Source organism: Capra hircus, chromosome 17 (genome assembly GCF_001704415.2).
Source record: "Capra hircus breed San Clemente chromosome 17, ASM170441v1, whole genome shotgun sequence".
NCBI classification, from domain to species: Eukaryota; Metazoa; Chordata; class Mammalia; order Artiodactyla; family Bovidae; genus Capra; species Capra hircus.
This window is the reverse complement of record NC_030824.1, coordinates 55,355,011-55,381,984: the sequence shown is the minus strand read 5'-3', so window position 1 is coordinate 55,381,984 and position 26,974 is coordinate 55,355,011. Positions and strand designations below refer to the sequence as shown.

Sequence of the window (26,974 nt, the reverse complement as noted above, 5' to 3'; positions counted from 1 at the left end):
AATTGTTTGTGTCCCTTCTCTATCATGAACAATGACCTCCGTGGCTGTGACTCTCAGAGCAGGGCCAGTCCCTGGAGGGGGAAGGGAGGTGGGTTTCTGTGTCTCTCTCTGTCTCTCCTCTCTTCTGTCCAGAGCAGTGTCTGTTCTGTAAAGGATCATGAGCTGAATCTATTTTTCATGGGTTAATAGATCATCTATTATCTCTAGATTAGCTTGTATGTAAATTACTTATTCATAAACTGGACATCAGCTTATTTATAGAGTACCCTCATCCTTTATGAGCAAGTGTTTGTATCTTTTGCCAGAGACAAAAAAGTCTCCTTTTGCATTGTGAAATTAGATGCTACAATATATTTTCTCCTTTATTTACAGTTGCCTTGATTTAAAAGCTAGAAAATAATTTGCTCTTTATTGATCCAAATTCGACCCACCCAGCTGACAGAAATACAGAGATATTCACCTTCTCATAGATGATTTGCTGTAATGGGAACCTATTCCTAGCATGTTAGGGAGAGTTCTTTTCTACAAAGAAAGGACAAATTTTCTCTCCTAAGAAGTCTTTAACTCGAACTGAAATGTAGTCTATATAATAAAGTCATATTATATGTAAGTCAATAATTACAAGTTAATCTAGGTTCATCGTAAAGATACAGCTCAAAATAGGTTTTCAAAAATGTTTTGTTCTAAAGTTTTTGAAACTGTGTGCATGGCCTCATGTTTTCAAATAAGAGAGTCTCATTCGTTATTCGATCATGTTCAAATGTGTTTTCTTTCTTCTTTTTCCTTCCTAGTGTGCACTGGTTTGTGAATGTTCAGCCCCAGAAGGTGTGAGCAGGAAAGATAGCCTGCCTTTTTTGAATGCTGGTATGTGCCTCAGTTTTGGAAACTTAGTTCATTTCATGTGAACATACATTTTAATTTTCTAAGAAGTTGATACTGAACCTGGATACTATCCTCACAGAACCATTGTAAACATTTATTAAATATTGGTAAGAATGGGAGTTAGCAGTGTAGGGGTAAACTTGACAATTCCATAAAAAATATATTTGTATAACTTGGCTAAATGGCAAAACAGATTCCTTTTTTCTATTGGACTTTGTTTTATCTGCAATGAGACGTCATTTCAGATGATGGAGGAAGATGGAGGATGTATTAGAAATGTGAAGCTCGTAATTAGTTTGACTTTCTAATTCTAGAATTTAAAATAAAGTTGTTAAAACAGTATGTATATGGATTCAGTAGGAAAAGTTCATACATACATTTGTACATTCCAATGTGTGTGTGAATATATATATGTGCATATACATGTAGTGTTAATAATGCTAATATATTTGAACTTCAAGGAGGCACTGAACAGTGTGGTAAATGATGACTTTGACATCTGATATTACACACGTGATAATATACATATATGTAAATCATGGAACTAACTTCTGAATGATAACATACATTGTGTTACCAGTAGTGATAATATTAGCAAATAATGATTAGTACAATGACAGGCAAGATGCCAAATGCCTCATAGGCCTTGCCTTACCTTGTTTTCTAATATGTGCTATGAAGAAGGCACTCTTATTATCTCCATTTTATAGACGAGGAAATTGCTCAAGATTACTACTTAGCCACAGCAGGTCCAACATTTAATCCGGTTTTAATCCCAAGGCCTTTGCTCTTAATTACTAGATCATGCTGTTACTAAAAAAGCCATTAATTAACAAGCTGGTATAACAGTAAAATAAACCTTAACATTTTCCTAGCCTTGCTATGTTGTGCATTTCAACAGTGATATGGATAGCATGATAATCAGATTAAGTGATACCAAATTTCAAAGTTACTAAGAAAGAACCCCTAAACAATGAGCAATTTTCCCCTGCAGAAACCTAGTAATAATAAGAGATGGAGAAAGACATGCAACATTTTAAATCAAAGAACTCAAAATAAAATATAGCAACCAAAAGCCCATGAATTGTACTTAATAGAATGGAGGATTAAACCAAACAAGAGCAGCTACTTCTCAATCTAGGAACAAATGGAATGTTTTAAAAAATGTTTATTAAGGATATAATATCAGGAAGAATGTGCATTAAACAGGGAAGGGGCTAGCTGCACAGTTACACCAGCCAGATACCATAAAAATACTTGATAAGGTATCTATGTGGCTAAAATAGCTAATGTATCCTCAAAGGGTCTTCCTCATATATGTTTTTTTCTCTTAAAAGCTGACCAAACCTCTAAACCTTGATTTCAGTACATCTAGATAATCTATTTAATTCTCCAAATGTCAATTTTGAGAAATAAAATTGAATGTGAGAGATATTACACTCATGTTAAATACAGTTTAAATGAATCAAATTATCATCAAAATCATCTACACTGTAATTATAAGACACTTTTTAAGTGATTCACTCATGTGAACCTTGTAATTTTTTTATGCACACAAAGGGAAATGCCATTTTAAAATACTGATTGGTTTAATAAAAATTTCAAAGAGAAAGAGAAAAGTGGCTCTCAGAGTAGAAAGAAATATATCACCTAAGGAAGATGAGACAAAGGGAACATGAGAAAAATAAATCTGCACCTTCTGATCCTTGTGCCATAAAATCTGCAAGGCATGAGTTTTGGAAGCCTATTAACTCTTCCAAGTGTCTAGGGTATGATTCCTAACCTTTGATTTGTAATATGACAGAGACAAGCGACATGGAAGTCTTGGGAGCAGCTACATTCTACAATTTAAATGCGCTCACTAACGGAGTGAAAGAGGATTGATTACTGCTTTCCCTTTTCCTCGAGCTCACGGTTTTGGTGGTGATTCTACACTTTGTTCTGATGATTTTTTTCTGTGTCCTTGGTCCAGGCAATCTGAAAGTGCCTAGAACATTTTCCAAAAATCGTTTCTTTCTATGAAATTATTTTTTAAATGCAGTCTTATTTCTTTGGCTGCACTGGGTCTTAGTTGCCGCACATGGAAGCCCCGTTGCACCCTGTGGGAATCTTCTTTCCCTGAGGGATCAAACCTGGGTCCCCTGCAATGCAGGGCAGATTCTTAACCACTGGATCACCAGGGAAATCCCACGAATATTTTCTATGAGCCTTCTTATATTAGGGAAAGTGAAGTCGCTCAGTCGTGTCCAGCTCTTTGCGACCCCATGGACAGTAGCCTGCCAGGCTCCTCTGTCGATGGGGTTTTCCAGGCAAGAATACTGGAGTGGGTCACCATTTCCTTCTCCAGGGTATATTAGGGAAAGATAAGACAAAATGACTGTCAAATGTTCTAAAAGCTTGATTTTTAAAAAATTATTTTAAAATACAACTAAGTGCTATATGTAAAACCCTTCTGTGCATAATCCTTAAGTGTATCGCACATACACAGAATATGTAGGTAGAATATGCACCCTTGACTTTGGTCTTTGTATACACTGGTCTTTAGTTCTACTTATTTATCCATCTAAACTCAGCAGCTTTGGAATTAATCTGTTATATTCCCATGAGGTACTTTTTCACAATCTGTAGGCGGAGGGAGGTATTGACATTCTTCCCCAGCCTTTATATTCATGTATTATATGGAACTTGCCAGTCTCAAGTGAGTTATGAAGTTCTTACTGATTGAGCGCAAGAGGATGTCATAGCTCATAGCTGCTCTTCACTATTCTATTTATATCTCTAGAGGTTTAATGAATAACCCGGAAAATTCACTTATCTATTGTGAGGCTCCAGAGAAAAAGCTCTTCCCTCTTGGGTCTCACCGTTTCCATGCCACATTTGCCTCTCAAGTTGAATGTATATGTTGGGAGCCTGGAGAGGTGAGGGGAGGAAGGAGGAAAAAAGATGAGGAGGAGGAGAGGGGGCAGAATTTACAACTCCATAAAAAAGATATATAAGTACTTTAGCTATACAGGAGAAAATAATTCCTTTCGGCTGTTGGACTTTGTATTCTCTGAAAGAGGAGATGAATTGGATGTAGTATTAAGAATTGTGAGGTTCTCATTTTGTTTGATTTTATAATTGTTTTATCAAAGTTGTTGAAAGTTACCTGTTTAATTATTGGTGCATTCATTTAAGCAAAATGGCAGTGAGAACACTTAAAACTATGTGTTGTTGGAGTGTTGCATCAGGGGTGAGGGTAGGGAAAGTTAATTTTAAACACAGGGAAGTGTAAACAACCAAGTCTCTTACCTGGTCAAGAGGAGTGTCCGTTGGGTGTCCGTTAACTGAGGCGCCTTTGTCTACAGCAAAACAAGAACAAATGGGCTCTTGTGGTAGTAATACCAGTGCCCTGAATAGGCTCTGTGAAGAACTGGTGTCACAGCCTAGATTTGCTAACAGTGGTGTGACCCTGATGGACTGGTCAGCCTTTTTGGACATCGATACTTTGGGGATGACCAAACTGACCTCGACAGTCTTCGATTTCCTTTTTGGTCCTCCATGTCTGAAATCTAAAGAGCATAGTTTAGCTTTTGCTGTGTCTACCTTCATTTTAGAAATATTTCATGAAAGTTTTCATTTTCATCAGTTTCGCATGGAGTCCTATATCCAGTTCTTTGTCACTTACAGTTGTCTTTCTCAGGAGTTATTTATATTTAATAAGCCTGGCCACAAGTAAACTCTTTAAAAAATTTTGTCAAGATCAACAGTTCTCTGTAGATTTCCTGAACCTTCCCATTTTTTTTGTTAAAGTATAATGCTGCAGAATACTTCAGCCCATGGACTTTGATATTATCATGATCAATCAGAGAAGCTAATGGACCCTGTCATCATTTCCTATTATCTTCACATTTTGAGTGAGTTTCGCTCTGTCAGCAAGCATTCGATCTGATACAGCGTCTTTCCCCGTTGAATTCTATACTTCTTGAGTCATGAAATTATCTATGATATTTTTGAAGACCAGTTTCATGCTGTATATTAACGTGTATGCTGTCCATCCTCTTCACAGAGGGTGTATCTGACAGCGATGAATTCCATGACTGTAAAACATCTAAATCTCAATGTGAGGACTACCCTGTTTTCAGTCCTAAATACAGGTATTTTCCACCCTATTTGGAGAGTTTATTGGTGTTTATCTTCTTGCCTCAGGGAAGAATCACAAGTGTTCTCAAAATAGTCCACTGTATCTTTTATTCTTTTCCCCCAGATAGGCTTAAGCCATCGACTTTCCCAGGTGGCACAAGTGGTAAATAGCCTGCCTGCCAGAGCAGGAGATGTAAGAGAAGTGGGTTCTGCCCCTGGGTTGGGAAAATCCCTTGAAGGAGGACATGGCAAGCCACTCCAGTATCCTTGCCTTGAGAATCCTATGGACAGAGGAGCCTGGCAGGCTACAGTCCATGGGGTCACAAAGAGTCAGACAAGACTGAAGTGCCTTAGCACACATGCCCTATTGCTTTACTGCAGTTGCCTAATTATGAGCTGTTTAAGAAGAAGAAACATTGCTTATTTATTTCTGTGTCTCCAGGGACAGAAAGCAATGGGAACTCAGCAGATATTTGTCAAATGACTGATAGTGGGTGTATCTTACCACTTGAATTTATGCTTCAGGTACAGAAAACTGCCCTTTTATTCTTCTGTCCCTGAGAAAGATGTTCAAATTGAATTATTTCCGTTTAAAATGATTTATTATTTTCCCTAAAAATTGCTGTTAAATTCTCATTTTTAATTTTTTTTCTGCTTCGTTTGGCACCATATATTTTAATTGCCTTTCATAATACCACATAACTGGACTAAGTACAGGCAACATTCTCAATACCACCCCATCTAAAGCAACTGGTGACTCTGAATATTTTAAGGAAGATTCTGAGAGACTTTGAAAAATATTTATCTCTATGTTCATGTCGAGTCCTAAGAAATTCCAGCCAAAAAAGCAGATCTCTTTGTTTTGTCTATTGTTTTTTCCTTTCCATTCATGAGGTACTAAATTAACTACCTTGTCAAATTTTAGATCATATCAGTTTATAATAACAAAGGTATCTCGGTGGTGTCTTCTTTGTACTCAGTTGTATCCGACTCTTTGCAACCCCATGAACTGTAGCCCACCAGCGTCTTTGTCCACGGCATTTCCCAGGCAAGATTACTGGAACAAGCTGTCATTTCCTTCTCCGGGGAATCTTCCTGATACAGGGATTGAACCTTCATCTCTTGTGTCTCCTGCATTGGCAGGGGGGTTTCTTGACTAATGAGCTACCTGGGAAGCCTCATACATTCTTCATACTAGTTAAATAGATTTGCCCTTGTATTTATAACTCTATGATATATAAAATCTAGGACCATCTTGGCTTATAACATTGGCCTTTTATCCTTATACTCACTCACCAGATTTCTTTGCACTTTGCTGTTTTAATAAATCCAGTGGAGCCCATTGTCAATGCAAAGAAAAAAACGCACAGCCGTAAAGATGAGAGTTATGTTTTATTAGGCAGACTTTCTCAGGGCTTTGAGCCCAGGAGATAGAAGTCTCAGATCACACTGAGCGACTGCTCTGAAGAGCCAGGATGTATGGGAGTTTTTGCAACAAAGGGCAGGGAGCCAGAACATTAAAAGATTATTGATAATTAAGGAAAACCAGACATCTCAAGTTAATGAAATCAGCCCTTTTCTGTGTGTAGGAAAAGGAAGGGAAAGTGAAGTCGCTCAGTCGTGTCTGACTCTTTGTGACCCCATGGACCATAGCCTACTAGGCTCCTCTGTCCATGGGATTTTCCAGGCAAAAGTACTGGAGTGCATTGCCATTTCCTTCTCCAGGGGATCTTCCCAACCCAGGGATTGAACCCAGGTCTCCCGCATTGCAGGCAGACACTTTACTGTCCGAGCCACTGGGGAAGATACAAAGTCTGGGCTCATTGTAGTCATTCCTGTAAGATGTGCCTCAGCTATCCGGGGCCAGTATCCTGTGTTCCCTCGTCCTGAGTTTCCTCAGAGTGCAGAGTCTGGCATGACTGCGGCGGTTGACAGCTGGATGGCAGACATTCTTTGTTTTCATTCTGAGTTTCCTCAGGACTCTCCTTCCAGGTGGCTGTCATGTGATGGCTGATGTCTTTAACATCTTTTGTTTCCTGATATGGTTGGTAGCGTTAGTAGTTCACACCATTAACCTTGCTCTTTTGGAATTTTCATGTTTTCTTTACAGTGTATTAACATAGAGTGTTAAGTACCTTGAGTGAAAGAGTAAATTTCTTTATCAATTAATAGTAATCAATGAAATCATCAGACACTTTCAAGACTTCAGCTTTGTTCCTGCTTTATCATCCCATCTATTGCCCGCCTTATGTAAACTAGAAGGAAAATAAAGGCAAGAAGATGATATAGTCAAAAAGGTAATATTTTGTGGACACATATGAGAAGGACTTTCCGCTCTGGTGTTCCTTCCTTCATTCTGATGCCTGTGCTCTTCATTGAAGTGAGGTTTTTAGTTATGTCCTTCCTTCTTGCATTTTCTCCTCTCAATTTACACAGTCAGGGCCATTCTGTTTTCCTACTAGGGGAAGTAATGATTTGGCTTCCCAGTTGGCTCAGTGGTAAAGAACCCATCTGCCAGTACAGGAGTTGCAAGAGACGCAGGTTCAATCCCTGGGTCAGGAAGATCCCCTGGAGAAAGGAGTGGCTACACACTCCAATATTCTTGCCTGGGAAATGAGATAAAATGAAGGTTAAGAAAACAGCACAGTCATGGCCTTCACAAAGTTTGCCTTTTAATGGGGGGCACAGAGCAGTAAACAGACAATTGTAGCACAACTGGTAAGAACCATGATAGAGAGGGGGACGGGGAGTACCAAGGAGAGGCACCTATAGGGAGGGAGGAGGTGGAAGTCAAGGAGGACCTCCTGGAGGAGGTACTCGTTGAGCTGAGTTTATGGGATATTTACCTGTAGCTAGGAAAAAGGAGCATTCCTTTGAGATTCAGAGAATGCCTTAAGCAGAGGCAAAATGCCAAGAAACAACTTGAGTTCCATGAACGGCACAGGTCATTCCAGGTTGTTCAGCATGAAAGATGAACCAGGAAGGGACACTTTTCTAGGTTTGTCCTTTCCTTTAATGACTGGATTAGAATTATTGTCGTTGTTCTGTCACTCAGTTGTGTTCAACTCTTTGTAACCCCATGGGCTGCAGAACGGCAGGCTTCCCTGTCCTTCACCATCCCCGGAGCTTGCTCAAACCCATGTCTACTGAGTCAGGGACGCCATCGAACCATCTCGTCCTCTGTCATTCCCTTCTCCTCCCGCCTTCCATCATTCCCAGGATCAGGGTCTTTTCTAATGAGTCAGCTCTTCACATCAGGCGGCTGAAGTGTGGGAGCTTCACCTTCAGCATCAATCCTTCCGATGAGTATTCAGGACTGATTTCCTTTAGAATTAACTGCTTTGATCTCCTTGCAGTCCAAGAGACTTCAAGAGTCTTCTCCAACACGATAGTTCAAAAGCATCAGTTCTTTGGCGCTCAGCCTTCTTTATGGTCCAACTCTTACATCCATACATGGCTACTGGAAAAACCATAGCTTTGACTATATGGACCTTTGTCAGCAAAGTAATTTCTCTGCCTTTTAATATGCTGTCTAGTGTTTGTCATAGCTTTTCTTCCAAGGAGCAAACGTCTTTTAATTTCATCTGCAGTGATTTTGGAGCCCAAGAAAATAAAGTCTGTCACTGTTTCCATTGTTTCCCCATCTATTTGTCATGAAGTGATGGGACCGGGTGATGAGAATAAACAGAACAAATCATTGAAACTACAGTGAATGAAACAAATCACTGCTCTGACCAACCAAAGTTGAAAATACAAATTGTACACGCTGAACTCACCAGTTATCACCAGCTGGAGACTAAATTCCCACAAATATTACCTTTATGTTTTATTCTGACATCTGTAATAGTTTTTCTTGTTCATGGCCTTGAATTGAACATGGAGTGCTAGGGGCTTGTGGGCTTGGCTACCCAAGGGGAGCAGCACTTTTCCAACTCAGCTTATATCCTATTTCTATTCTTTTTTTTTTTTTGATGCTTCAAAGCAACACAAGCAATAACATAGTATAGATTGTATGACACACCTAAAGAAAAGTAATTTAAAAAATTTGAGGGACTTAATTTTTTAACAGTTTATTTCATCTTCATTATTTTAAAAAGCGGTCTCTCTCTGCTGGTTCTCAGAGCTCCTGTCATCTTTTCTTATGTTCTCTTTCCTATAACTATGCATAGGACAGTCTTTTCGTGATTTCTGTTTAGGTTTTTTTTTAGAGCTCATTTAATCTTAAAAAGAGCCAATCTACATCTAAGATGTGTGTATATAAAGCTAAGATATTTTCAACTACAAAGAGAGAGTGTCATTATCTAATTGGATTACCCAGACTTATCTTCTCTAAGTATTATCCAGCATTTGGAAAAGAGGAAATACACGTACATTCAGCTGAATAGTGAAACTATTAAACAACTGCATAATTAAAAGCTACCAAACGAACAGATTCTCTACAAGAATCTATAGGACATTAAAACAGTGATTTTGTAAAGATTGACACTCATAAAGTCAGATTCCATTTATATATGTGATTTCTACCACCTCCTGAAGGCAGGAAATTGCATGAAGATAATCACAGATGAGCACTTCCCTGGTGGCTCAGACGGTAAAGAATCCTCCTGCAGTGTGGAAGATCTGTGTTCATCCCTGGGTTGGGAAGATACCCTGGAGAAAGGCATGGCAACCCACTCCAGTGTTCTCACCTGGAGAATTCTCATGGACAGAGGAGCCTGGCAGGCAACAGTCCATGGGGTTGCAAAGACTACTGAGTGACTAAGCACAATCACAGATAAGCTTTGTCTGGAGAACTATGTTAAAGACACCCCGATGAGATAACTGTTTCACATTTTGATGATCCCTTCAACCCTGAATCCATATTCCCAAAAGGAAAGTGAAAGTGTTAGTTGCTCAGTGTCTGACTCCTTGCAACCCCACATAGCCCACCAGGCTCCTCTGTCCATGGAATTATCAAGGCAAGAATACTGGAGTGGGTAGCCATTTCCTTCTCCAGGGAATTTTCCTGACCCAGGGATCGAACCTGGGGCTCCTGTATTTCCAAACTTCCGTCTAATCCTCTGATGTCCCAACACAGACATAGAAAAGAATCGACCCTATGATACCTCTCTGGTTTGTCTTTTTCTGCCCCAGGTTGCTTGAACAGCCATCTTTTTTTATGTGCCACCTATGTGTTGGCTTTGTTGAACATAGCCTTGGCATCTTTACCTTGGTAGTTTAGAACTGGAACACTTGGCTTCCACAATTGCTGAAAGCCATAGAAAAGCAGGTGGTGTGCTACCTTATTTAAAAGGCCCTTTACAGGGTCTGGAATAAACAGTCTAGACATTCGAGTTGTGTTGTGATTTTAGGAGAAACAAATCTGTCATTTGCTTTCTGTCCCTGTGTTCACCTTAGGGGGTAGATCTCAGAGGGAATGTGTTCAGATCTGGACTAGCTTAGAACTTTATTCTTTTTTTTCTTTCATAAATGTATTCATTTTAATTGGAGGCTAATTACTTTGCAGTATTGTAGTTAAGTCATTATTGGAACCGTGGTGGGATCTAAAATCTCTTTACTGTTATTCTCTTGGTAGAATCTATCACATGATATTTTTAGCAGTTGTTCTGGCAAAAGCAATGGAAAAAAGGAAGACAGTATATGTAGGGCTCTCTAAAAATAACTTATAATAGATGTTAGATAGTTGTTGTTAGTGTATTTAGTCACATCTGACTCTTGGGACTTCATGGACTGCAGTGCACCAAGCTCCTCTATCCATGGAATTTTCCAGGCAAGAGTACTGGAGTGCGTTGGCACAACCTACTCCAGGGCATCTTCCTGACCCAGGAATCGAATCCACGTCTCCCGCACTGGCAGGTGAATTCTTTACCACCGAGCCACGTGGGAAGTGAGTTGAGCTTATTATACGGTCAGCAACGCACCTTTTCTATGAAGAAACATTTGGCATCAGTGGAAAGCCAGAGCTGAAAGTGGTGGGCTCATTTCCACAGCTGGATTGTGTGTGCAGAATGGTTGAACTTGTGTCTCTGCTATAGGGCAGAAGCATTTCTGAAATGACAAAAGCATTCGTTATTTATGGCCCACTGTTCAATGTTTGATACATGAATACCACAACTTTCTTTTATGTGAGGATGGCAAATATCTTCCCACTATGAACCCAGCAAAATTTTGAGCTGAGAACATCTCTGATCTGTTTGTAACCAGTGGAACAAATTTCATGGTAATTAAAAGTCAGACCATATATTTATTGACTTTTTAAAATTTATTTATTTTTAATTGAAGGATAATTGCTTTACAGTATTGTGTTGGTTTCTGCCATACATCAGTATGAATCAGCCATAGGTATACATATGTCCACAGCTTCTTGAACCTTCCTCCCACCTCCCATCCCATCCCACCCCTCTAGGTTGTCACAGAGCACCAGTTTGAATTCCCTGAGGCATACAGGAAGTTCCCACTGGCTATCTGTTTTATATAAGGTAGTGTGTATGTTTCCATGCTGCTGTGTCTGTTCATCCCACCCCCAACATTGTTCATAAGTCCGTTCTTTACATCTGCATCTCCACTGCTGCCCTGTGAATATGGTCATCAGTACCATCTTTCTAGATTCCGTAGGTCTGTGTTAATATACTTTGTATGTTTCTCTTTGTGACTTGCTTCACGCTATACAAGAGGCTCCAGGTTCATCCACCTCATCCTCACTGACTCAAATACATTCCTTTTTCTGACTGAGTAATGCGTTGTATATATGTATCACAGCTTTCTTATCCATTCCTCTGTCGATGGGAATCTAGGTTGCTTCCGTTTCCGAGCTATTATAAATAGTGCTGCAGTGAACACTGGGGTACATGTGTCCTTTTCAATTATGATTTTCTCAAGGAATATATCCTGTAGTGGGATTGTTGGGTCACACAGTAGTTTTTTTCCTAATTTTTTAAGGAATCATCATAGTGTTTTCCTCAGTGGTTGTATCGATTTACATTCCCACCAATAGTGCAAGAGGGTTCTCTTTTCTCCATATCTTCTCCAGCATTTATTGTTCACATGTTTTTTGATGATGGCCGTTCTGACTGGTGTGAGGTGATATCTCATTGTACTTTTGATTTGCACTTCTCTAATAATGAGCAGTGTTGAGCATCTTTTCATGTATTTGTTAGCCGTCTATATGTCTTCTTTGGAGAAATATCTGCTTAGGTCTTTTGCCCACTTTTTGATTGGGTTGTTTGTTTTTCTGGTATTGAGTTGCATGAGCTACTTGTATATTTTAGAAATAAATCCCTTGTCAGTTGTTTCATTTGCTGTTATTTTCTCCCATTCTGAGGGTTGCCTTTTCACCCTGTTTACAGTTTCCTTTGCTCTACAAAAGTTTTCAAATTTAATTGTGTCCCACTTGTTCATTCTTGTTTTTATTTCCATTACTTTAGGTGGTGGATCATAGAGGATCTTGCTGTGATTTATGTCACAGAGTGTTCTGCCTATGTTTTCCTCTAAGAGTTTTATAGTCTTTGCAGACCATATACTGATTTTTATTTTCTAAGCCTCACTCTGTTATATGACATTTTAGGATACAGAGTAGACGTTCTTGCTTTTAGTAGGTTTTCAATAAGCAATGCTGCTGGATCAAACTGGGGTGTAAAGTGGATATCACTACGTCTGCATTCAGACCCTTATAACTATCTCAAATTTAGTATCACTGTTTAGAGATTTATGAGTTTCAAAAGCTTACAATGTATAGCATGAAAGTTAGATGGGAGATATAATTGGGAATTCTGGGAGGGAGATGAAGTGACCTGATTTTTTGTTTATTATTTGCCTCAAGCGTTTTCCTTAAAAACTAGCAGCGTTTTCACAGGGTCTTGGACCTTGTGTCTGGGGTGGTCACAGGAGAATTCCGGAGCACGTTAATCATACTGTCCTTGATGTCTACTTACGTTATTTCAACAAAGGTTTATATTTAGAATACATTGAAGAGCATTAAAATGAAACAGTAGAATCAAAAGTTGAAGGACTGGTTTTGAGATAAATAAAATAAGGAATATTATATTTTGCAACCTAATTAAAAGTATAAATCTTCTAAAAATAATAATTGTTTTATTAAAAGCAAGACAACATGGTTTGGAAGATACAAAGATTCTGTGTAATCTTGAAAAAAAAAAAAACACAGAGGTTAATAAGCAGTGCATGTACTAAATATAGATAACCCAAGTAATTGAATATTTACTTAGATTACAAAGGGAAAATTTGGACAGAGGCTGAGTTTTTATCTTACTATAAAATGATTCATTTATATTCCTGACCATGTTAGTTATATTAGAATTCCTAATATCCTATAAATGATTTAACTTGACTTACAATATATTGAATTGCCTACATATATACTTTTTTCTTTTCCAAGTTTATGGCAATAGAGGTTTTAGTAAAATTCTTACATCTTTGAAATATTGTCACTTTAAAGATGAATTAAATACCATAGTTTCTTTCATGGGGTGTAGGTTTCTGTATTTCATATAAAAGGAACTATATCTGATAAGGACAAATATCCAAATTATGTAAAGAATTCCTACAACTCAACAACAACAACAACAAAATCTGATTAAAAATGGGCAAAGGATCTGAATAGATGTTTTTCCAAAGAAGACAAAGGTGGCCAGCAAGTATATGAAAAGTTACTCAACATCGCCAATTATGAAAGGGAAGTTGCTCAGTCGTGTCTGACTCTTTGCAACCCCATGGATGTAGCCCACCAGGCACCTCCGTCCATGGGATTTTCCAGGCGAGAGTACTGGAGTGGGGTGCCATTTCCTTCTCCAGGGGATCTTCCCCACCCAGGAATCGAACCTGGGCCTCCTGCATCGTAGGCAGACGCTTTACTGTCTGAACCACCAATCATGAGGGAAATGCAAATCCAAACCACAGTGAGATATCATCTCCCATCTGTTAGAAAGGGTATCAAAAATACAAGATGTAACAAGTATTATTGGTAAGGATGTGGAGATAGGAAACTTTTGTGCACTGTTGATGGCAATGTTAAGTGGTACTGCCACTGTGGAAAACAATATGGAGATTTCCTAAAAAACTAAAAGAAGAACTACCGTATGATCCAGCACTGCCTCTTCTGTGTATTTAGCCAAAGTAAATGAAAATATTAATTCAAAAAGATACATGCATCCCAGTGGTCATTGCCGCATTATTTTCAGTGGACAAGGCTTGGAAACAACCTCAGCGTCCACAGATGAATGGATAAAAAAACGTGATACACAGATCACACATACACACTGAATAGAATATTATTCAGCCGTAAAAAAGAATGAAAGCTTGCCATTTGTGACACCATGGATAGACCTTGAGGGCATTATGCCAAGTGAAATATCAGACAGAGAAAGACAGCTACTGTATGATTTCACCTATATGTAGCATCTGAAAGCAAACCAAAGCATAACAAATTAAAAAAAAAAAAGAACTCACGCATACAAAGACAGATTGGTGGTTTCCAGAGATGAGGGACAGGGGATGGGAGTGAAGGCATCAAAACATGCAGATTTTTAGTTATAAAATAGTTTTGAGGACATAATATGCAGCATGATGATTATAGTTAATAATACTGTTTTGCATGTTTAAAAGTTCCTGAGAGAGATTTTTAAAGTTCTCATCACAAGAAAAAATTTGTGATTATGTATGGTGACAGATATTAACAAGACTCATTGTGGTAATCATTTAACAATATATACAAACACTGAGTCATTACATTATATACCTGCAACTAGTATAATATTATGTCAGTTATAATTCACCAAAATGAGAAAGTGTAATTAGCCTTAAATATGGTGTGTGATATAGTCTGATTCATAAGACTTAAAGGTCATGTTTATGGCAAAAATATAATCCTTTTGGACATACAATACTGGATTTAAAATATTGTCTCTCAACGTACTGGAAATATACTACTGTTTTCTGGCTTATATTGGTGTTTTTATCTTCCTTCGTAGCTCAGTGGGTAAAGAATCTGCCTGAAATGGCAGGAGACCCAGGTTGATTCCTGGGTTGGAAGATCCCCTGGAGTAGAAAATGGCAACCCACTCCAGTATTCTTGCCTGGAGAATCCTGTGGACTGAGGAGTCTGGCAGGCTACAGTCCACGTGGGGTTGCAAGAATCGGACACTACTTAGTGACTAAACCACATTGGTGTTTTTAAAAAGTGCACATTCTAGATAACACTTATAGGAAATAGAGAAGTGTACTGGGAGCTTTGAATCTGGTTATTGAAGAATGACATGTTTCTATCAAGGTTTCTGATGTACTTTTTTTGAAATTTTAATTGGAAGCTAATTACTTTACAATATTGTAGTGGTTTTTGCCATACATTGATACGAATCAGCCATGGGTTTACATCTGTTCCCCATCCTGAACCCCCTCCCACCTCCCTCCCCATCCCATCCCTCAGGGTGATCCCAGTGCACCAGCTCTGAGCACCCTGTCTCATGCATCAAACCTGGACTGGCGATCTGTTTCACATATGATAATATACATGTTTCAATGCTATTCTCTCAAATCATCCCACCCTCGCCTTCTGCCACAGAGTCCAAAAGACTGTTCTATAAATCTGTGTCTCTTTTGCTGTCTTGCATATAGGGTCATCATTACCATCTTTCTAAATTCCATATATATGTGTTAGCATACTGTATTGGTGTTTTTCTTTCTGACTTATTTCACTCTGTTTAATAGGCTTCAGTTTCATCCACCTCATTAGAACTGATTCAAATATATTCTTTTAAATGACTGAGTAATATTCCACTGTGTATTTGTACCACAACTTTCTTATCCATTCGTCTGCTGATGGACATCTAGGTTGCTTCCATATCCTGGCTATTATAAACAGTGCTACGATGAACATTGGGGTACATGTGTCTCTTTCAATTCTGGTTTCCTCAGTGTGTATGCCCAGCAGTGGGATTGCTGTTTCCAGTTTTTTAAGGAATCTCCACACTGTTCTCCATAGTGGCATGCTCCATAGTTTGCATTCCCACCAACGGTGTAAGAGGGTTCCCTTTCCTCCACACCCTCTCCAGTATTTATTGTTTGTAGACTTTTGGAATCCACTCCAGTGTTCTTGCCTGGAGAATCCCAGGGATGGGAGAGCCTGGTAGGCTGCCGTCTATGGGGTTGCACAAAGTCGGACACAACTGAAGCGACTTAGCAGCAGCAGCAGCAGACTTTTGGATGGCAGCCATTCTGACTGGTGTGAGATGGTACCTCCTTAACAATGATAATGTCCAGACTGAGCCACTGAGAATGGTGGTTGCAGAACGGATGAATAGTCCCTCATTTTAATGCTCAGAAATATGTATGTATGTGTGTATGTATGTGTATGTATATATATTTATCGAAATAATAAATGTGGTACAGGCTTATTGGCTTCCCAGATGGTGCTTGTGGTAAAGAACCTGCCTGCCAATGCAGGAGACACAGATTTTATCCCTGGGTCAGGAAGATCCCCTGGAGGAGGGCATGGCAAGTCACTCCAGTATTCTTGCCTGGAGAACCTCATGGACAGAGGCACCTGGCAGGCTACAGTCCATAGGGTTGCAAATGGTCAGACACAACTGAAGTGACAGCACACATGCATTCACAGGCTTTTGGAACTCTGAAATGTTGAAAGGTGTTTTACTCTATACATTGGAGAGACTTGGGCCACATTCCAGGCTGGGCATTATTAAAGTCTTACATCCACTTCAATATCAAATTCTGTTTTTAGTTAGCTTTATTGGTAAGCTGGAGCCAAACAATCCTAGATACTTGACTGGTGATTGATGTGATATTTTGTTGTTCACTAAACTTTGATGTATTTCTCTCACATTCATTGCCCAACGGCAGTGGAGATAAAACCTTGCCCTGAAATGTAGGGCTTGGTAGTGCAGCAGGAATGCTGGCCTCATAAAAGGTGTCTCAAGTATTATCTTAATATCTAGTCTTATACTTTTTCTTGTAATCTTCTAAAATCCTTAATGCCATGACCATGTTGCTTTTCCCCTAATCACTGCCCATCCACCCCAAATATTCAGTTTGTTCCTAGTCTCCTTATTCTGCTTCTAATAAAGTATGGTTTCAGGAAACTGTGTTACTGACTTAGTGGCACTGAAGTATGAATGATATTTGAATTTTAATAGATCTTAAACTAGGAATAAACCTTTTGACATTTAAGAAATAAATCACTTTTGGTAGTAGGATCATTTAGAACCTTTAATATAACATATCAGTTGTCACCTACTACGTAAGTGGGTAAAGTTGACTAAGAGTGATTGGAAGAAATTCAGAAATATATTTTTTCAAAGTATGTATGATATATAAATCCATATATTTTCATCTATAGTTATAAATACATATACTATAAGAAAATCTTTAGAAGGGAAAAGAATTACTAGGCAGTATATCAGAGAACCACAGTGGCCACTTTATGAATTGGAATTTGATGTATCACTTTTTAATTTAATAAAGACTGATGTCCCAGAAGCTACTAAAAAAAATAAAGTGTATGGAGAAAATTCTTAGGAACTCAAATACACTATGGGTTATAATAAAAATTTTTCATCAAATAAATAATCAGAATGGCAGCCTGATTAATGATATTGTTAATTGATCTTTATCTAATGGACATATCTTTATAATCCGACTATTAACCTTGATTTTTGTCTCCTTTTCCAGTGTTAAAGAACCCAGTGTGTAAATTATACAGATTTCCCACTTCTGACAATAAGTGGATGCAAATCCGGGAGCAGATGTCAGAGAGCATACTTTCTTTTCATATTCCTAAGGAATTGATCTCTCTTCAAATCAAAGAAGATTTGTGTAGGTAAGAGAAAATGGTTTATGATCATCTCTTACATTAATTACTTTTTCTGTAGAACATTTTCTCTTTTTTTATTTTGGTCTTCTTTTAAATTTTTATTTTATATTGGACTGTCATTGATTTAAAAGATTTTGTTAGTTTCTGGTGTACAGCTAAGTGATTCAGTTATACATATACGTATGCATGCTAAGTGGCTTCAGTTGTATTTGACTCTTTGCAACCCCATGGACTGTAGCCCACCAGGCTCCTTTGTCCACGGGATTTTCCCAGCAAGACTATTACAGTGGGTTGCTATTCCCTCCTCCAGGGAATCCTCCTGACTCGAGAAGAACCTATGTCTCCTGCAGCTCCTGCATTACTGCTGAGTCACTGGGGAAGCCCATAGATATATATATCCATTCTTTTTCAGATTCTTTTCCCATATAGGTCATTACAGAATATTGAGTACAATTCCCTGAGCTCTACAGTAGGACCCTACTGCTTATTCATTTTATACACCCCAGTGTGTGTCTGTTAATCCCAAACTCCCAATTTATCGCACACCTCACCTTTCCCCTTTGGTAACCATAGTTTGTTTTCTAAGTTTGTGAGTCTTTCTATTTTATAAGTAAGTTCATTTATATTATTTTTCTAAGATTCTGAATATAAGCAGTATAATATATTTGTCTTTCTCTGTCTGACTTATTTCACATCGTAAAGTATGATGGTAACATAAAAATCAAGACTGGCATTGTCCAGTATGTTTGGCTGCTAGAACTGTTAATCACTTGCAGTATGAATAGTTCAATTTGAGATGTTACATATGTGTAAAACACAAACCGCAGTTTTCAAATTCTTCGCACACAAATGGAAAAGACCAATTTTATAATGAAAGGTTAAATAACAATTTTGCCTATATTGGTGTTAAATACAATATATTATTAATTTTATATGCATCTCTTTTGCTCTTTAAAAATGACTACTGAGCACTTGAAAAATTTTCATCACATATGTGATCCTCATTTATAGCTTACACCTTTTTTTAATTTTTTTTTATTGAAGGATAATTGCTTTACAGAATTTTGTTGTTTTCTGTCAAATCTCAACCTGAATCAGCCATCAGTTCAGTTCAGTCACTCAGTCATGTCCGACTCTCTGCAACCCCATGAACCGCAGCACGCCAGGCCTCCCTGTCCATCACCAACTCCCAGAGTTCACTCAGACTCATGTCCATCGAGTCAGTGATGCCATCCAGACATCTCATCCTAGGTCGTCCCCTTCTCCTCCTGCCCCCAATCCCTCCCAGCATCAGAGTCTTTTCCAATGAGTCAACTCTTCCCATGAGGTGGCCAAAGTACTGGAGTTTCAGCTTCAGCATCATTCCTTCCAAAGAAATCCCAGGGCTGATCTCCTTCAGAATGGACTGGTTGGATCTCCTTGCAGTCCAAGGGACTCTCAAGAGTCTTCTCCAACACCACAGAGCAAAAGCATCAATTTTTTGGCACTCAGCCTTCTTCACAGTCCAACGCTCACATCCATACATGACTACAGGAAAAACCATAGCCTTGACTAGCCATAGGTATACATATATGCCCTCCCTTCTGAACTTCCCTCCCATCTCCCTCCCCATCCCACCCCTCTAGGCTGATACAGAGCCCCTGTTTGAGTATCTTAGCCATACATCTAATTCCCATTGGCTATTTAACATATGGTAGTGTAAGTTTCCATCTCACTCTTTCCATACATCTCAACCATCTCCTCCCTTCTCCCCATGTCCATAAGTCTAGTCTCTATGTCTGTTTCTCCATTGCTGCCCTGTAAGTAAATTCTTCAGAACCCATTTTTCTAGAGTCCGTATATTTGCGTTAAAATACAATGTTTATCTTTCTCTTTATGACTCATTTCACTCTGTATAATAGGTTCTAGGTTCATCCACCTCATTAGAACTGACTCAAAGGTGTTCCTTTTTATGGCTGAGTAATATTCCCTTGTGTATATGTACCACAACTTCTTTATCCAGTCATCTGTTGATGGACATCTAGGTTATTTCCATGTTCTAGCTATTGTAAATAGTGCTGCAATCAACAATGGGATACATGTGTCTTTTTCAATTTTGATTTCCTCAGGGTATATGCCTAGGAGTGAGATTGCTGGGTCATTTGGTGGTTTTATTCCTAGTTTTTTTTTTTTCTTTCATATATAGTACTATGTATTTGTTAATAATTCAAACAAAAACTGGTACACAAATATTCATAGTGACATTATTCACAATAGCTCAAAGGTAGAACCCATTCAAGTGTCCATCGGTAGGTGACTGAATATGCAACACAGGGTATATTCAAAAGCTTGAACAGTATTCTACCATATAAAAAAGTACATTGAATGGTGCTGCCACTGTGCAAGACATTACAGAAATTACTCCAAAACTAACACATGGAATAAATACACAGTTCAATTCTAATTCATGCTACGTACCCAAAAGGCTTGGGAAAAGGGGCTGAAAAAATGCATACTTCTGCAGTCATAGTCACAACAGCATGATTCACACTGGCAAACAAACAGAAGCAATCTAAGTGTCCATGGCAGCCAACTCCATAAACAAACTGTGGTATACACACAATGGAATCTGATTCAGCCCTTCAAAGTCAGTAATTCTGACAATGCTACAATGTGGATGAACCTTATGGTCATTATATTAAGTGAAATAAACCAGACCAAAAACGGACAAGCGTTCTGTGATTCCACCAGTATGAGATATCTAAACAAGTTAATTCCAAAGCCAGAAAAAGCAGAAAGTGATTCCCATGGATCAAAGACAGTTCATGTTTCATGGACCCCAGTTTCCCTTGGGGAAACTGACTTCCCATGATATCTCCAGAACCAATTATACAAATAATTGGAAGCCATATCCAATCAAATGAATGTAGTCATAATTTTACAGTTTACACCAACCTCACTCAAACTTCTCAATAGACACAAGGCAAAACTGTATCTATGGTACCTCAGTTCAGTTCAGTTCAGTAGCCCAGTCGCATCCGACTCCCCGTGACCCCATGAATCGCAGCACGCCAGGCCTCCCCATCCACCACCAACTCCTGGAGTCCACCCAGACCCTCTCCATACGCCTTCCATAGTCACTACATCAATTTACATGCCCACAAACAGTGCAAGAGCATTCCCTTTTCTCCACACCCTCTCCAGCATTTATTATTTGTAGACTTTTTGATGATGGCCATTCTGAGCGGTGTGAGGTGATATCACATTGTTTTGATTTCCTTTTCTCTAGTAATGAGCATTGTTGAACACCTTTTCATGTGTTTGTTAGCCATCTGTATGTCTTCTTGGGAGAAATGTCTGTTTAGGTCTTTTGCCCATGTTTTGATTGGATTGTTTGTTGTTCTGGTATTGAGTTGTATGAACTGCTTATATGTTTTGGAAATTAATCCTGTGTCAGTTGTTTCATTTGCTATTATTTTCTCCCATTCTGAAGGTTGTCTTTTCACCTTGCTTATAGTTTCCTTTGCTGTGCAAAAGCTTTTAAGTTTAATCAGGTCCCACTTGTTTACTTTTATTTTTATTTCCATTACTCTAAGAGGTGGGTCATAGAGGATCTTGCTTTGATTTATGTCATTGGGTATTCTGCCTCTATTTTCCTGTAAGAGTTTTATAGTTTCTGGTCTTACATTTAGGTCTTTAATCCATCTTGAGTTTATCTTTGTGTATGGTGTTAGGAAGTGTTCTGATTTCATTCTTTTGCATGTAGCTGTCCAGTTTTCCCAGCACCATTTACTGAAGAGGCTGCCTTTGCCGCATTATATATTGTTGCCTCCTTTGTCAAATATAAGGTACTCATAGGTGCCTGAGTTTATTTCTGGGCTTTCTATCTTGTCCCATTGGTCTATATTTCTATTTTTTTTTTTTTATGCCAGTACCATACTGTCTTGAAGACTGTGGCTTTGTAGTATAATCTGAAGTCAGGAAGGTTGATTCCTTCAGCTCCATTCTTCTTTTTCAGGACTGCTTTGGCTATTCGGCGTCTTTTGTGTTTCCATATGAGTTGTGAAATTTTTTCTTCTAGTTCTGTGAAAAATGTCTTTGGTAATTTAGTATCACATTGAATCTGTAGATTGCATTTGGTAATATAGTCATTTTTATAATATTGATTCTTCCTACCCAAGAACATGGGATATCTCTCCATCTGTTTCATTTTTTATTTCTTTCATCAGTGTCTTATAATTTTCTATGTAAAAAGAAACGTTCTTTTGTCTCCTTCAGTTCAGTTCAGTTCAGTCGCTCAGTCATGTCCAACTCTTTGCAACCCCATGAATCGCAGCACACCAGGCCTCCCTGTCCATCACCAACTCCCGGGGTTCACTCAGACTCACGTCCATCACGTCAGTGATGCCATCCAGCCATCTCATCCTCTGTCATCCCTTCCTCCTCCTGCCCCCAATCCCTCCCAGCATCAGAGTCTTTTCCAATGAGTCAACTCTTTGCATGAGGTGGCCAAAGTACTGGAGTTTCAGCTTCAGCATCATTCCTTCCAAAGAAATCCCAGGACTGATCTCCTTCAGAATGGACTGGTTGGATCTCCTTGCAGTCCAAGGGACTCTCAAGAGTCTTCTCCAATACCACAGTTCAAAAGCATCAATTTTTTGGCACTCAGCTTTCTTCACAGTCCAACTCTCACATCCATACATGACCACTGGACAAACCATAGCCTTGACTAGACGGCCCTTTGTTGGCAAAGTAATGTCTCTGCTTTTCAATATGCTATCTAGGTTGGTCATAACTTTGTCTCCTTAGGTAAGTTTATTCCTAGATATTTAATCATTTTTGTTGCAATGGTGAATGGGATTGATTCCTTAATTTCTCTTTCTGATTTTTCATTGTTAATATATAGACATGTAAGTGATTTCTGTGTATTGATTTTGTATCCTACAACTTTGCTAAAGTCACTAATTAGCTCTAGGAATTTTCTGATACTATCTTTAGGGTTTTTTATGTACAGTATCATGTCATCTGCAAATAGTGAGAGCTTTGCTTCTTCTTTTCTGATCTGTATTCCTTTTATTTCTTCTGATTGCTATAGCTAGGACTTCCAGAACTATTTTGAATAACAGTGGGGAAAGTGGGCACCCTTTTCTTATTTCTGATCTTAGGGGGAATGCTTTCAGTTTTTTACCATTGAGAATAATGTGTGCTGGAGGCTTATATATGGCATTTACTATGTTGAGGTAGGTTCCTTCTATGCCTGTTTTTTGAAGAGTTTTAATCATAAATGGGTGCTAAATTTTGTCAAAGGCTTTTTATGCATCTATTGAAATTATCATATGTTTTTTACCTTTCAGTTTGTTGCTATGGGGTACCACATTGATTGATTTACATATATTGAAGAATCCTTACATCCCTGGAATAAACCTAGCTTAATCATAGTGTATGAACTTTTTGATGTGTTGCTGTATTCTGCTTGCTAAAATTTTGTTGAGGATTTTTGCATCTATTTTCATCAGTGATACTGGCCTATAGTTTTCTTTTTTCTGTAGTCTTTGGTTTTGGCCTCAGGGTGATGGTGGCCTCACAGAATGAGTTTGGAAGTGTTCCTTCCTCTGCAGTTTTTTGAAAGAGTTTTAGGACAGACATTAGCTCTTCTCTAAATGTTTGATAGAATTCTCCTGCAAAGCCATCTGGTCCTGGGCTTTTGTTTTTTGGGAGATTTTTGATCACAGCTTCAATTTCAGTGCCTGTAATTAGGTTGTTCATAATTTCTATTTCCTCCTGGTGCAATCTTAGAAGATTGGACTTTTCTAATAATCTGTCCTTTTCTTCCAGGTTATCCATTTTATAGCCATATAGTTGTTCATAATAGTCTCTTATAATCCTTTGTATTTCTACATTGTGTGTTATAACCTCTCCTTTTTCATTTCTAATTTTGTTGATTTGATTCTTCTTTCTTTTTCTTGATGAATCTGGCCAAAGTTTTGTCAGTTTATTTTTTTATCTTCTCAAAGAAGGAGCTTTTAGTTTTATTAATCTTTACTATTGTTTCTTTCATTTCTTTTTCATTTATTTCTGCTCAGACCTTTATGATTTCCTTCCTTCTACTAATTTGTTGTTGTTGTTCTTCTTCTTCTTCCAGTTCTTTTAGGTGTAAACTTAGGTTGTCTATTCAATGTTTTTCTTGTTTCTTGAGGTAGGATTGTATTGCTATAAACTTAGGCTTCCCTGGTGGCTCAGATGGTAAAGCGTCTGCCTACAATGTGGGAGACCCAGGTTTGATCCCTGGGTCAGGAAGATCCTCTGGAGAAGGAAATGGCAACCCACTCCAGTACTCTTGCCTGGAGAATCCCATGGATGGAGGAGCCTGGTGGGCGACAGTCTATGGGGTCTCTAGGAGTCGGGCACTACTGAGCGACTTCACTCACTTCTTCCCTCTTAGAAGTGCCTCTGCTACATCCCATGCATTTTGAGTTGTCACGTTTTCACTGTCATTTGTTTCTAGAAAATTTTGGATTTTCCTTTTGATTTCTTCAGTAGCCTTTCGGTTATTTAGAAATGTATTGTTTAATCTCCATGTGTTTGTGTTTCTTAAAGTTTTTTTCTTGTAATTGATATCTAGTCTCATAACATTGTGGTCGGAGAAGATGCTCGATACAATTTTAACTTTCTTAAATTTACTAAGGTTTGATTTGTGATCCAGGATGTGGTCTATCCTGGAGAATGTTCTTTGTACATATATAATACACCTGAGAAGGTGTAGTCTTCTGCATTTGAATGGAATTTCCTGAAGATATTAATGAGATCCATCTCATCTTGTTTTTCCATATTAATTTTGTTTTGATGATCTACTCATTGGTATGATTAGGGTGTTAAAGTCTCCTACTATTATTGTGTTACTGTCAGTTTCTCTTTTTATATCTGCTAGTGCTTGTCTTATATATTGAGATGCTCCTGTGTTAGGTGTATAGATATTTACAATTGTTATGTCTTCCTCTTGGATTGATCTCTTGATCATTGTGTAGTGTCCTCCCTTATCTCTTGTAATATTCTTTATTTTAAGATCTATTTTGTCTGATATGAAGATTGCTACTCCAGCTTTCTTTTGCTTCCCATTTGCATGGAATATATTTTTCCATCCTCTCACTTTCAGTCTATATATGTCTTGAGGTCTGAAGTGGGTTTCTTGTAGACAGCATATATATGGGTCTTGTTTTTGTATCCATTCAGCCAGTCTGTGTCTCTTGGTTGGAGCATTTAATACATTTACATTTAAAGTAATTATTGATATATGTGTTCCTATTGCCATTTTCTTAATTGTTTGGGATGTTTTGTAGATCTTTTTTCTTCTCTCATATTTCTTCATGATATAAGTCCCTTTAGCATTTGTTGTAAAGCTGGTTTGGTGGTACTGAATTCTCTTAACTTTTGTTTGTCTGAAAAGCTTTTTAATTTCTCCATCAATTTTGAATGAGATCGTTGCCAGGTATAGTAATCTTGGTTGTAGATTTTTTCCTTTCAGTACTTTAAATATATCCTGTCATTCCCTTCTGGCCTGCAGAGTTTCTGCTGAAAGATCAACTGTTAAGTATATGGGGTTTCCCTTGTATGTTACTTTTCCCTTACTGCTTTTAATATTCTTTCTTTGTATTTAGACTTTGTTAGTTTGATTAGCATGTGTCTTGGTGTGTTTCTCCTTGGGTTAATCCTGTGTGGGACTCTTTGTGCCTCTTGGACTTGATTGACTATTTCCTTTTTAAGGTTGGGGAATTTTTCAACTATAATCTCTTCAAACATTTTCTCATACCCTTTCTTTTTCTCTTCTTCTGGGACCCCTATAATTAGAATGTTGGTGCATTTGATATTGTCCCAGAGGTCTCTGTGGAGAAGGCAGTGGCAATCCACTCCAGTACTGTTGCCTGGAAAATCCCATGGACGGAGGAGCCTGGTAGGCTGCAGTCCATGGAGTCGCTAAACGACTGAGCAACTTCACTTTCACTTTTCACTTTCATGCACTGGAGAAGGAAATGGCAACCCGCTTCAGTGTTCTTGCCTGGAGAATCCCAGGGATGGTGGAGCCTGGTGGGCTGCTGTCTATAGGGTCCCACAGACACGACTGAAGCGACTTAGCAGCAGCAGTGGCAGCAGAGGTCTCTGAGACTATCCTCAGTTCTTTTCATTCTTTTTACTTTATTCTGCTCTTCAGAAGTTATTTCCACCATTTTATCTTCCAGCTCACTGATTCATTTTTCTGCTTCAGATATTCTGCTATGAATTCCTTCTGGAGTATTTTTAATTTCAGTAATTGTGTTGTTTGTCTCTGTATGTTTATTCTTTAATTCTTCTAGGTATTTGTTAACTGATTCTGGCATTTTATCCATTTCGTTTTCAAGGTTTTTTAAATCATCTTTACTGTCATTATTCTGAATTCTTTTTTGGGTAGTTTGCCTATTTCTGCTTCATTTACTTGGACTTCTGTGTTTCTAATTTGTTCCTTCATTTGTTTCTTAGGCTTCTCATTTTATATATATATATTTAACTTATTGTGTGTGAGGTGTCCTTTTCCCTGGCTTTAAGGCTGAATTCTTTCTTCCTTTTGGTTTCTGCCCTCCTAACGTTGATCCAGGGGTTTGTGTAAGCTTCCTATAGGGTGAGATTTATGCTGAGTTTCTTTGTTTGCTTGTTTTTCCTCTGAAGTGCAAGTCTGAGGTGGTAATCCTGTCTGCTGATGATTGGGTTTGTATTTTTTTTTGTTTGTTGTTTAGATGAAGCGTCCTGCACAGGGTGCTGCTGGTGTTGTGATGATGCCAGGTCTTGTGTTCAAGTGGTTTCCTTTGTGTCATTTCTCACTATCTGGTACTCCCTAGGGTTAGCTCTCTGGTAGCCTAGGGTCTCTTGGAGTCAGTGCTCCCACTCCAAAGGCTCAGGGCTTGATCTCTGGTCAGGAACAAAGATTCCACAAGTGTTTTTCTAGGGGCATTAAGTGAGATTAAGGCAAATACCCAAAACTGAGAAACCAAAGACAAACCTCAAACATATGGCAGTTACAAAATCAGGTAGATGATAATTAAAATAATGGAATATACACATATGCATATATACCCATAAGCAAAGTCAAAACAGTCCAAGTAAAATAAAGTACAGTAGATT

The 26,974-nt window shown here is 38.4% G+C and overlaps 1 protein-coding gene across 1 annotated transcript in view; it reads left to right on the top strand.

Annotated features, from left to right (window-relative positions):
* The window catches only part of INPP4B (inositol polyphosphate-4-phosphatase type II B), a 736,226-nt gene that overhangs the window by 475,524 nt on the left and 233,728 nt on the right, over nt 1-26,974 (top strand). The window contains exons 10-11 of the mRNA XM_018061563.1: nt 792-864; nt 17,704-17,851. Of these exons, the coding sequence (XP_017917052.1) occupies nt 792-864; nt 17,704-17,851 (221 nt within the window). The remainder of the gene's footprint in view (nt 1-791; nt 865-17,703; nt 17,852-26,974) is intronic.